Source organism: Phyllobates terribilis, unplaced genomic scaffold (genome assembly GCF_046119375.1).
Source record: "Phyllobates terribilis strain yellow unplaced genomic scaffold, ASM4611937v1 Scaffold_4__5_contigs__length_816908805, whole genome shotgun sequence".
NCBI classification, from domain to species: domain Eukaryota; kingdom Metazoa; phylum Chordata; class Amphibia; order Anura; family Dendrobatidae; genus Phyllobates; species Phyllobates terribilis.
In genome coordinates, this window is record NW_027362764.1 from 84638464 (window position 1) to 84651359 (window position 12896).

The 12896-nt window shown below is 45.1% G+C and overlaps 1 protein-coding gene across 2 annotated transcripts in view; it reads right to left on the reverse strand.

The window, feature by feature from the left end:
* The window catches only part of MPP7 (MAGUK p55 scaffold protein 7), a 381349-nt gene that overhangs the window by 112120 nt on the left and 256333 nt on the right, over positions 1–12896 (reverse strand). For both annotated transcript variants that reach the window (XM_073677586.1, XM_073677588.1), the window contains exons 8-12: positions 11835–11916; positions 11661–11746; positions 9149–9223; positions 7718–7914; positions 7070–7134 (exon numbers count right to left, since the gene is read on the reverse strand). In XM_073677586.1, coding sequence (XP_073533687.1) covers positions 7070–7134; positions 7718–7914; positions 9149–9223; positions 11661–11746; positions 11835–11916 — 505 coding nt within the window. The remainder of the gene's footprint in view (positions 1–7069; positions 7135–7717; positions 7915–9148; positions 9224–11660; positions 11747–11834; positions 11917–12896) is intronic.

Genomic DNA, 12896 nt, shown 5'->3' on the forward strand with positions numbered 1-12896 from the left:
CTTACCGGGGCAGTAGCTAAAGGGTGAAAATGAGCTTATATCCTCCTTGCAGCTACTCGCTTCCAGCCATTGGGGCGGTGCAGGGAGCGGTTACAGTCAGTGCTCACTATGCTATGGGCGCGCTGTAATCACTCCGTGGCACATTGATTGGCAGTCTGCTCTCCAGTATATGTGTGCAGTGTGTATGTGTGCAGAGTAGGCTGTCAATCTAAGTGGTGAGGAGTGATTACAGCGTACTCCCTGCACCGCCCTGATGACTGGAAGCAAGCAGCTGCAGGGAAAATAAAGCTTAATTTTCTCTCTGAAGCCGCTGCTGTAGTAAGTAAGCCAGACATGGTATAAATGCTACTTACTTGCATATTCCCACTATATCTGCAGGTAACAGGTTCCCAATAATGTCAAACCAAAGTCAGACGCCTCATTAGTGCATACTATATCACATTCTACACCTTCACATATTCTAACATGGAGGAAAAACCAAACGGTCACATTTTTTGGACTATAAAAACTTCCTTCTTAGTGTGTGTGTGTGTGTGTGTGTGTGTGTGTGTGTGTGTGTGTGTGTGTGTGTGTGTGTATATATAATCTTGCATCTTATACTCGACAGTCCCAGGCAATGTCAAACCACCCTCTGGCGACTTACTTCATGACCAGGCAGGTCTTCCTCCCTGCTTAGCTCTGAGCTGTATTACCAGACTTAGAGGGGAAGCAGAAGGTGATGTGCAAATCATGTGGCTGCAAAACCAAACTCATGGACCTCAAAGAGTAACTATATAAAAGGACTAATCACATTTATTTTTATGCATTCGCTTACACTATTCTTATGGAGAGGTTTCCGAGTTCTAAATAGTCAGACACCTTATTCCGAGTCTATCTAAGAAAAAGTAAAAAAAAAAAGTCTTCCCTTACACTAATGCCTCATGCAGAAGTCCGTGCTAATCGTTCTGAGCACAGACTGCAATGCATGGACGGACCGAAGTTCTCCCGATCCAAGTGTGACAGGTTCATATACATCTATGCGGCAGTGACGTTCAGGTCAACAGAGCTGCGGCCAGTCCCTGTTTTGCAATCCGTGCTCAGACCGATTTACTCAGACATCTGCATGAAGCCTAAGCCTTCACGATCATACAATATGGCCTACAAATTTAATGTATGCCAAGTAGACCTCCTGTACTATGCCTGTACCATTATTCTTCATAGATTTATGATAAACTGTAATAGTAACATTTTTCCCCGTCTATAGGCCACTATTTTGTTCTGCCATTAAACCATATCCAACACATATAGAATGAATCACATGCTAATAAGCACTCAGCACACATAATTACCAAGGTGGGATTCATCAATGAGTGCAATAAAAGTGTACCAACTGTGGCTTTAAGGAAATCTGTCATCAGGTTTTTGCAAACCCATCTGAGAGCAGCATAATATAGGGTCGGAGACCCCGATTCCAGCGATGTATCACTTACTGGGACACTTGCTGTAGTTTTTTTAAAATCACAGTTTTCTCTGCTGCAGATCTAGCAGTTCTCTGAATGCTGAGCTCTGTATAACCCCGCCCACACCACTGATTGGCTGCTTTTGGTTTACACTCTAAAAGCTGCCAATCCGTGCTGGGGGCTGGGTTATACAGAGATCATGAATATGGAGGACTACCTGGCAGCAGGTTTACTCGTCTTCCAGTGATAATCTCCAGCTCATAAAAACAGTAATTAATCAAAATTACAGCCAGCAGCCTAGTAAGTAACCCATCATTGGAATCAAGGTCTATCAGGGTTATTTTACGGGGAGTACAATTATTTAATAAACCGGATATGTCAGGAGAGATGACAGATTACTTCTGAAGTCAACTAGTAGGAATGAAGGGTGAACATAGGTCCTAAGTAGAAGGTCGGAGCTTTAACTGGAGGAAGCCTGATGTAGACCATAATCGGACAACCCCTCCGAACCGATCACATTACTTCTACATCTAAACATCTTCTCATGTGTGAATTATAGTAAATAAACGGAGGCTCTACGACTACCACGTCCTCCATGATTACATTTACGGCGTTAATACAAGAGTAAACGACTGAACACTTTTTTCTGCCCTTCAAAAAATTAGGCGATGGTCTATGGAAGTCGAAACCCGGGGAGAGGTACTAACTCAAATAGACAAGTACGGGGTCCATCAATTCTGTTTATAATATAAGATAAATATAAAGGAGATCACGTTTTACCCTTGGTGAAACGTAATCCAGAATCTGAGACATTGGAGGCCGCTCGTGAAGTGGCGGCTCCTCTGGAGGAATGTATACTTTATTTTGATAAGTGGTGTTGAGTTTTAGAAGAGGAGCTGATTACAAGGAGGAGAGAACGATCTCGGTGATACACGTCTCAAGACTCCGCTGGTCTGTCCTCAGTCACTAATAATCTACAAAGAGAAGGATTAAATAAACGGCAATCAGGAGATAACCATCTCCAAATAAATATGGAGGGTTTATACTGGGTAAATACATCACTCAGCCGGGACATCTGTATATAGCTACATGGATAATGAACAATCCCTCTAAGTACAGCATACCTCTATATACACGTTTTAAGATGCAATGGTGATGCATGCCATATAGTAGAGACAACCATTTCCCGTATACACATACTGGCACAGGCAATAAATAGGGGCCATAAATGTGATGTGGACAAAACCTTACAGATGCCAGAAGGGCATCAATCCATTCATATCCTGTCTCCAGGCATCTTTAATTGCTAAAATTTGCCCCCAAGGCGATTGAGGGCCAGAAATATACTACATCAGCCTCCCCTATTCTTGGAAGGCTTTCTATAACATTTTAGAATTGTCTGTGGGGATTTTTGCCCACTCAGAAGAGCATTTGTGAGGTCAACCACTGATGTAGGAGAGGGCTGCCCTCACAATCTCCGTTTTAGGTCATCCCAAAGGTGTTTAAAGATGTAGAGGTCAGGGCTGTGTGCGGCTGGTCATGTTCTTCCACACCAAAATCCACCCCAACCATGCCATTATGGACCTTGCTTTGTGCACTAGGGCACAGTCATGGGAAAGAGAAAAAGGGCCTTAAAACGGTTCCGAAAATGGAGGAAGCTACAATTGTCCAGAATGTCTTGTATGCTAATATGCTAAGGCATCAAGATTTCGCTTTACTGGAAGAGGTTGAGGCTGATCCCTGAAAAACATACTCATAACATTATCCCCCCTCCACAAACGTTATAAAGGGCTCAATGCAGTCAGGCAGGTAACGTTCTCTTGGCATTCTCCAAACCAGAACTAATCCATCCGAAATCAAACAGGGAAGTATAATCCGTCACTCCACAAAACACGTTTCCACTGGTCCAGTGGTGGGGCTTTACAGCGCTCCATCTGATGCCTGACAATGGGCTTCTTCCCTTAAACTGTACATCATAATGCTCTCAAGACAGTAACGTTCTCCAGGCATTCACCAAACCCAGAATCGTCCATCAGGTAAGTGTAATCCATCACTCCACAGAACACTTTTCCACTGCTCCAGAGTCCAGAGGTGGTGGCTTTACACCACTACATCCGACGCTCAGCATTGTGCTAGGTGATGTAAGGCTGCATGCAGCTGCTCGGCCATGAAGCTCCCGGTTGTTAATACCAGAGGAGGTCTGGACTCTGCAGTCATGGAGTCAGCAGAGAGCTGGTGACTTTCCTGCTCTCTGCTCCTCAGCACTCAGTCCCCCGCCCTCTAACGTTACATGGTCTCCACTTTCTGGAAGAGCTGTTGCGGTTCCTTCCTGTTCTCAATAATATCAGTCACAGGTGATGGAGGAATAAGTAGGAGGGAAGAAATGTCATGAATGGACTTGCTACACCGGTGGCTCCTATTATAGGACCGCGCTGGTATCAGCGAGCTCTTTGCCACAGGCCGTTATTTTCCATGGTAGTAAAGGTTGATGGGATGGTGGAGGGCTGGATGTTATACACAGGGGGAATGAGGGGCCAGATGTTATACACTGGGGTTATGAGGGGTCATTTCTATACACTAGGAGTGGGGAGGTTGTGGAGAGGGACCGGATGTTATACACCGGGGGGTGAAGAAGCGAGAGTTATATACTGAGGGGGGGGGAGGCCGGATGACATAAACCAGGGGGCGAAGGACCAGATGTAATCCACTGGGAGGGGCCGGATGTTATACACCGGGGGGCCAGAGGTTATACACTGGGAGGGGCCGGATGTTACACACTGGGACTGGGGGAGGGGTGGAGGAGGAGCGATGAGCCAGATGTTCTACACCGGGGGTGAGGGGCCGGATATTATACACTAGGGGTTGGGGGGGAGGGGGTGAAGAGGCCGGATGTTATACACTGGGGGGGTGGAGGGGAAGAGATCGGATGCGAGGGGACGGATGTTATACACTGGGGGGCGAGGGGACGGATCTTATACATTGGGACTGGGGGAAGGGTGGAGGAAGGCAGATGGGCCAGATGTTATACACCGGGGGTGAGGGGCCGGATATTATACACTAGGAGTTGGGGAGGAGGGGGGACGAGGCCGGATGTCATACACCGGGGGGGTGGAGGGTAAGAGGCCGGATGTTATACACCGGGGGGGTGGAGGGTAAGAGGCCGGATGTTATACACCAGGGGGGTGGAGGGTAAGAGGCCGGATGTTATACACCAGGGGGGTGGAGGGTAAGAGGCCGGATGTTATACACCAGGGGGGTGGAGGGTAAGAGATCAGATGTTATACACCGGGGGGGGGGGGGGAAGAGGTCAGATGTTATATGGAGGGGAAGAGGTCAGATGTTATACAACGGGGGGTGGAGGGGAAGAGATCGCATGCGAGGGGACGGATGTTATACACTGGGGGACGAGGGGACGGATGCTATACATTGGGACTGGGGGAAGGGTGGAGGAAGGCAGATGGGCCAGATGTTATACACCGGGGGTGAGGGGCCGGATATTATACACTAGGAGTTGGGGAGGAGGAGGGACGAGGCCGGATGTCATACACCACGGGGGTGGAGGGTAAGAGATCAAATGTTATACACCAGGGGGGGGAGGGGAAGAGGTCAGATGTTATATGGAGGGGAAGAGGTCAGATGTTATACACCGGGGGGAGGAGGGGAAGAGGTCAGATGTTATACACCGGGGGGAGGAGGGGAAGAGGTCAGATGTTATACACCAGGGGGTGGAGGGGAAGGGGTCAGATGTTATACACCGGGGGTTGGAGGGGAAGAGGTCAGATGTTATACACCGGGGGGGGGGGGAAGAGGTCAGATGTTATACACCGGGGGGGGGAGGGGAGGGGAAGAGGTCAGATGTTATACAACGGGGGGTGGAGGGGAAGAGGTCAGATGTTATACACCGGGGGGGTGGAGGGGAAGAGGTCAGATGTTATACACCGGGGGTTGGAGGGGAAGAGGTCAGATGTTATACACCGGGGGTTGGAGGGGAAGAGGTCAGATGTTATACACCGGGCGTTGGAGGGGAAGAGGTCAGATGTTATACACCGGGCGGTGGAGGGGAAGAGGTCAGATGTTATACACCGGGGGGCGAGGGGCCGGATGTTATACACCGGGGGGCGAGGGGCCGGATGTTACACACCGGGGGGCGAGGGGCCGGATGTTATACACCGGGGGACGAGGGGCCGGATGTTATACACCGGGGGGGTGGAGGGTAAGAGATCAGATGTTATACACCGGGGGGGGGGGGAGGGGAAGAGGTCAGATGTTATACACCGGGGGGGGGGGGGGGGGGGGAGAGGTCAGATGTTATATGGAGGGGAAGAGGTCAGATGTTATACAACGGGGTGGAGGGGAAGAGGTCGATGTTATACACCGGGGGGTGGAGGGGAAGAGGTCAGATGTTATACACCAGGGGGTGGAGGGGAAGGGGTCAGATGTTATACATCGGGGGTTGGAGGGGAAGAGGTCAGATGTTATACACTGGGGGAGGGGGGGAGGGGAAGAGGTCAGATGTTATACAACGGGGGGTGGAGGGGAAGAGGTCAGATGTTATACACCGGGGGTTGGAGGGGAAGAGGTCAGATGTTATACACCGGGGGTTGGAGGGGAAGAGGTCAGATGTTATACATCGGGGGGCGAGGGGCCGGATGTTATACACCGGGGGGGCGAGGGGCCGGATGTTATACCCTGGGGGGGCGAGGGGCCGGATGTTATACACCGGGGGGCGAGGGGCCGGATGTTATACACCGGGGGGCGAGGGGCCGGATGTTATACACCGGGGGGCGAGGGGCCGGATGTTATACACCGGGAGGGGCCGGATGTTATACATTGGGACTGGGGGAGGGGTGGAGGAGGAGCGATGGGCCAGATGTTATACACCGGGGGTGAGGGGCCGGATATTATACACTAGGAGTTGGGGAGGAGGGGGGACGAGGCCGGATGTTATACACTGGGGGGTGGAGAGGAAGAGATCGAATGTTATACATCCGGAGGCGATGAGCCAGGTGTCATACACTGGGGGAGCGAGGAGCTGGATATCATACACCAGGGGATGAGGGGTCGGATGTCACACACCGTGGTGATGAGGGGCCGGGTGTCATACACTGGGGTAGCGAGGAGCTGAATGTCATACATCAGGGGCAATGGGACTGAATGAGAAACCTGAATTCAATGAGATCAAGACGTGTGTCCAAACACTTCTGTCCACATAGAGTATTTATCAGCATATGGAGCTTGTCACTGACTAAATAGACAATCGCTCCCGTTTGCAATGCTTTGATCTGGCTTGACAGACGTAGCAGATGCAATAACAGAATCGTTTAAATCAGCAATAGCCTCACTTATTAGAATGGATGGCTCCCAGAAGAACAGCACTCATGTCCTATAGTCGTGTATCCCTGCGCGATCCATTATTACCTCTATACAGAACAAAGGGCAGGAAACACAGGCTGAGAGTAGGATAGTGCTCTCACGTAACCTTCCCTGGGCACACACACATCATCCATACACAGCTATAAAACGTTAAGTGCCTGTTCCACAGAAGAAACGAGCGCAATGTAAAGTCTTCCAGGTTCCTTCAAGGAAAGCACACGTGTGATATCCTCTCTTCTCATTCCACCTACACTTACATGATTTTCTGTTGGAGGCTTTCTGCGGCTGGGTCAGCACCACGGGTTTTCTTAGTGCAAATCTCCTGCAGTTGAAAGAGAAAGTCCATGAGAAACTATGAAACTCAACATCTCCATTATGGGATTAGGACTTTTGATGAAACACATCTTGCATCTAACTCTGTTATTTATTTTTTTCTTATCTTTATTTTGTAAAAAAAAGACTCTTGGAACCGAAATCAAAAAACCAAATTGCCATCTAATCTATGCAGGCTTCGACCAAAAATAAAACCAGCAGCATAGAATTTTTTTTTTTTTCCTTCTGTAACTGGTCCAAAAAATGTTACAATACTTATTCCTGTAGAGTACATCAATGGAGATTGTGATACTGATGTGCTATTTTCCATATGGTCTTATTCCAATCTGGACCAGAACTAGTCCTATCGTTTTCTGTCATTATTCTTTTTTTGGCCAGACAGGCGAGGAAGTCTGAAATATTTGCAAAAAAAATAAAAAAATTAAAAAGGGTTTTTTTGTTCATTTTGGGACGGTCGTGACCCCTGATACTTGTGAACGTACAGTGATAAGCTACTGTCAATACGGGGAAGTGCAGGACAATTCAAGGCAGAAAAAAAAAGAGAGCGGAAGAGAGTGAACGTCATGGCTAACCTCTCCTGGAATTGTTTTGAAGGGATCAGTCCGGCTCTGGGATTGGCATCACCTTCGTGTTTGGCCTGCCACCAAGTTGCATCATCCTGGCACATGATCTGAAGTATATCTCCCTTTCTGAATGCCAGACCGGCTTCTTTACAGGGAATAGCTTTATCCTCATTAGGATAGTAGTCAAAGAGAGCTTTAACAAACATCTGTAAGAGAAGAAAGGAGAGCAGAGTTATAAAACACGGCACACCTGATGCCCAAGACAACCGCACAGGAGAAATCTCATCACGAGACATCACTCGCTCGTGATCAGCTATGTATTCGCTAAGCACTTCTAGGGAACATTTTGCAACCAAAGCATTCATTTTTATCTTAAAGTGTGACTGCAGACTTGTGAATCCTCAACGCGTACAGTTCTCTGATTCCGGCTACATACTTCCGGCCACATTCTGACTAGACATGGTCATGCACAACTAGTCGGCACATGACTGCATATATGAAAATCGCATACTTGTGGTCACGAGTCGGCACCGGAGAATTGTGCGATGTGAGGATTCACAAGTCTGCAGTCACTCTAAGGCCAAGGAAGCCCATGCATTATTAAATAGATCTGTTAGATTTCCATGAAACTGGTGTGCTTACTTTGAAATTCCAAGTCAGAATGAGCTGTATAATCCTGATATTAAGATGATAATTTTAGCTTTAGCTGTGCAGCTTTCAAAAAGGATTATATAACCATTCTCACAAGGATTTTCCCAATTATTACACCAGCCTCATCAGGTATAGGAGATCTAGTTATTAATGTAGGCAGTCCGTTTCGTGAAATCTGACAATAGATTCGCTTTTAGCGTTGTTGTGTTCCCATCTGAGTTGGAGACTCCGGCACAGATGAGATCATTTTAATACTTTAAAAAAAGGGCAACATTCTGCATTATTTTTTTCTGGTAAAATGACAGACACCACAATGGACACCCAAAAGATCCAATTATAAGACAATGGGCTGCAATAAGAGTCAATACCGACTTGGATGACGGATCAGGGTCCTGCAAATCTTTTTTTTCATATCCAATGAGTTTCCATCATTCCAAAAAACTATAATTACTGTAAGGCCCTGTTCACACCTTTGCTTTGCTGCAGCGGACAAATGACAGCGATGCCAGACGGACCCTCATAATGGAATAAACTGGCTTCCATAGTCTTAGCGGGATGAATGGTGCTGTATTCCATTTTCCCAATCAAACCTGACTTAACCTACAATGTAGGCTCCGAATGAGCAGATCTAAACAAACTAATGCAAAGTCACGTACCAGTATCAGATAGGAAAGGTACGGACCCATAACTGCATAGACCCGGGAATATTCATAAGCACACGGGTCTGAAAACATTAAGAAGACCAACAAGAACCGTTGTGACCTCAGTAACATAAGGAGCAGCGAGTACCTTGCCATCGTTGTTTGGGGACTCTTCTTTGATACTAGGTATGATTTTAAAAGTAATTGCACCTTGCGACTGGGCCTGTAATAATCAGAGATAACAAATGCTGTTAGATATGGATATAGTGTTAGGAAAAAAGATTTAACGGCAGATCAAAGAAAAAAACACAATAAAACTGAAACAACAGAGAATCCAGAGAATTCAGGTCATCTGTAAAGGCTCGTGGTCGCCAAGTAATAAGAGAGTTTAAAGGGAATCTGCTACTTAATCTGAGAACACCACAAGGAAGGGGCTGAGATACTGATATCAGTGGTGTGTCACTTATTAGGCTGTATGGTGTAGTTTTAATACAATCAGTGTTTTATCAGCAGGAGTTTATCACTACCGGACTAGCTGCCCATATGCCTCCTGGTCCAATCACGCCCCAACCACTTATTAGCAGCTTACTATCAATATACATAGACAGCTGCTAACCAGTGCTGTGGGTGGGGAAAGCTTTCTGAGCACTGCTACATAAGAGAAAACACTGAGTCAAAACTGCTGCACCCAGTAAATTAAGTGATACATCGCTGGAATCAGGGTCTCTGTCCCTACATTTTGCTGCTCTGAGGTAGGAAAAACCTGGTGACAGATTCACTATAATTAATTATATTCCTGGATACATAGGACTTCAGTAGAAACTTTGAGAAATGAGTCCTTTAGATTTTTTTTTAAGCACCCTGATGGCTATACAACGCCAAAAGAAAAAAGTCCAACTACTTGCCCATAACATTACGTGAAGTTACCAATAAGAGTCTATGCTGGACCTCCTTTCTCTAATGGAGATCAGCATTGTCAGACACTTCTCATTAAAGGGGTATTCCCATCTCCAAGATCCTATCCCAATATGTAGTAGGTGTAATAATAATATTAATAATATTAGCAAATACCTCCAATTAGAAAAGTAGTATAGTTCTCCTGATAACCTATGTTGCTTAGCCCATGTGCAGGGCATTGCAGCAGCTTAGGTATCCATGGTTACGACCACTCATATAGTGACAGTAAGTTAGTTGCTAGTGGTTGTAACCATGGATACCTAAGCTGCTGCAATGCCCTGCACATGAGGTAAGCAACATAGGTTATCAGGAGAACTATACTACTTTTCTAACTGGAGGTATTTGCTAATATTATTATTACACCTACTACACATTGGGATAGGATCTTGGAGATGGGAATACCCCTTTGAAAGCACAGAGCACATTATATTCAGGGCATAAAGGGATTATGGCTTATAGAAAGACATGAGGATAAGGTTTTCCATTTTATTTTTTATCTTTTTTTGCTTTGTTCAACTAGGGTATATTCAAGTAGTGTTTATATGTTGCAAAATATATATATTTTTGGTATTTACCATAAAAGATCTTTCTCTTAGGCTTAGCCATGGGTTAACTCTGCTGTCACCTGGATACTGACACTAAATTAGACTTAAACAAAAAAAAGTTGTCTCCTCCCCAGATAGTTAGTGAGAAAGCAGTAGGAGAAGCAAAAGGGCAAAAGAAAAGCACAACCATCCCGTAAGGAAAACAACATATATGCACGCCCGAATGGGCGACCAAGGGAGGGTGCCATGTCCTCCAATGAAGGCTACGAGAAAGATCTTACCCTAAGTACCAAAAATCTTCATTTCTCAAGTGCTTCACTGGTGGACAAAGTAACCATGGGATGTCCTAAAGCAGTCCCAGAGGTGGGGAATATCAAAAATCATACTGTAGCTTTGGGCCGATGGACTAATTAGTCAATGGCAGAGAGGCCGACTTTTTTTTGTTAAGGTGATTAGCCTTCAGGTTGTAGCGGAATTAACCCATGGTTCCTGTGTCCCTCCATGGAAGAGTCCGAGAAAATACAACATGTTTTTGTAGCGGAATCTGTGCCAGGAATTAATCCATATGTGATTACTTGCTGCAGAATCCGCCCCGATAAAAGACATGTCCCTTATTGAAGCAGATTTCAAAACCTTGCTGAAAATGATTTGTGGGCACTTTTCAGACTGGATTACACACCGAAATTTGCGTGAAATAAACTTTATGCGAATATAATTAAGAGGAAGGTGGGCAGATTTATGGGTGTTCCAAAAGCTGCCCCCCAAAAACCCAGAGAGCAGATGGACTTATATTGACAAGTGGCCAGGGGGGGAAGGGGAACCTTACAGGATGAAGGCAGGATATATTCGTAATTCTGATGTCTTTGCCCGCAGACAAACACAGACCCTCCAGTCAAACCACAGTTTAATGTGGATGGACAAATCTGCTGCTGAAATGGAAGAACTTAGTTATTTTGCATCTAAATCTCGCTGCAATTTTGTCTATAATTATATAAATTAGTCCAACCGTGTAAGCAAATGTGGTCGGAAAGTCATTGCTACAGTGTTGGCTGACTGACCACCGGCATTGCAGAGCTAATACATAACACGATAATTGTGAAATGTGGCAAAACAGTAAGAAGGACGCCCGAAAGTGCTACAAAATCCGTTATTTTTTACCAATATGTGAATGATTTCTTCAGGTTTTTTATCTTCCACGCTTATTCCGTTCACCTCCCTCAGTTCATCACCCACGTGGATGAGACCTGCAGCAATAAAAGACTTATATAAGTATATAAGCTGAATGTAACATTATATACTGGATCCGATAAAATCCAACAAAACCGGTCTCACCGCTTCTGTCCGCAGCCCCTCCCCGCATTATCCTGGCCACAATAATAGCGCCCGTGCTCTCATCCTTCTTTATAGTAGCCCCCTAAATAAAAAAAAAATTAATTAACGTCACACACACAATAAAATGCGACTAACCTGAAGTTTTGAACAAACTGAGAAAATGTATAAAAATAAAAAATTGGTCATAATATAATCTGCACCTGAAGGACAATTAACCCCTTCATGACCTTGCAATTTCCCCTCTTTTTTTTGCGCTTTCGATTTTTCCTCGCCTTCTTCCAAGAGCCATAACTTTCTTTTTATTATTATTTATCCGTCAATATAGCCGTATAAGGGCTTGTTTTTTTTAGTGGGACGAGTTTTACTTTTGAATGATACCACTGATTTTACCATAAAGTGTACTGAAAAAAAAATTGGAAACTAAAAATTCCAATTGCAAATAAAAGTGCAATTTCACAATTGTTTTTTTGTTTTTTTTTATTTACCATGTTTACTATATGGTAAAACTGACCTGCCATTATGATTCCCCTTATCAGTACGAGTACGCAGATACCAAAGATGTATAGGTTTTTTTTTTATTAAGTGGTAAAAAAAAAATTGGGAAATTTGTAAGGAAAAATTTTTTTCTTATGTTGCCATTTTCCGAGACATGTAGGATTTTAATTTTTCGGGAACTGAGGCCAGAGGAGGACTTAATTTTTGCGGCTTGAGCTGACATTTTTATTGGTACCATTTTGGGCTAGATACGATGTTTTGATTGCCTCTTATTGCATTTTATTGCAAAGTTTCAGTGGCCAAAAAACGTAATTCTGGCGTTTAGATTATTTTTCTTGTTAAGCTGTTTACCGATCGGATTAATTGTTTTTATATTTTGATAGATCAGACATTTCTGAACGCAGAGATACCAAATATGTGTATTTTTTTTTTAAATTGATTAAATCAGCTACCAAGTGTGGGGGAAACATGCAGGCTCAGCATGGGAGCCCGCATCAAAGGCAAGCACACGACCTTTGAAGTAAATATATGTCAAAAGGTAGTGAAGAGGTTAAATGATTACGGTCA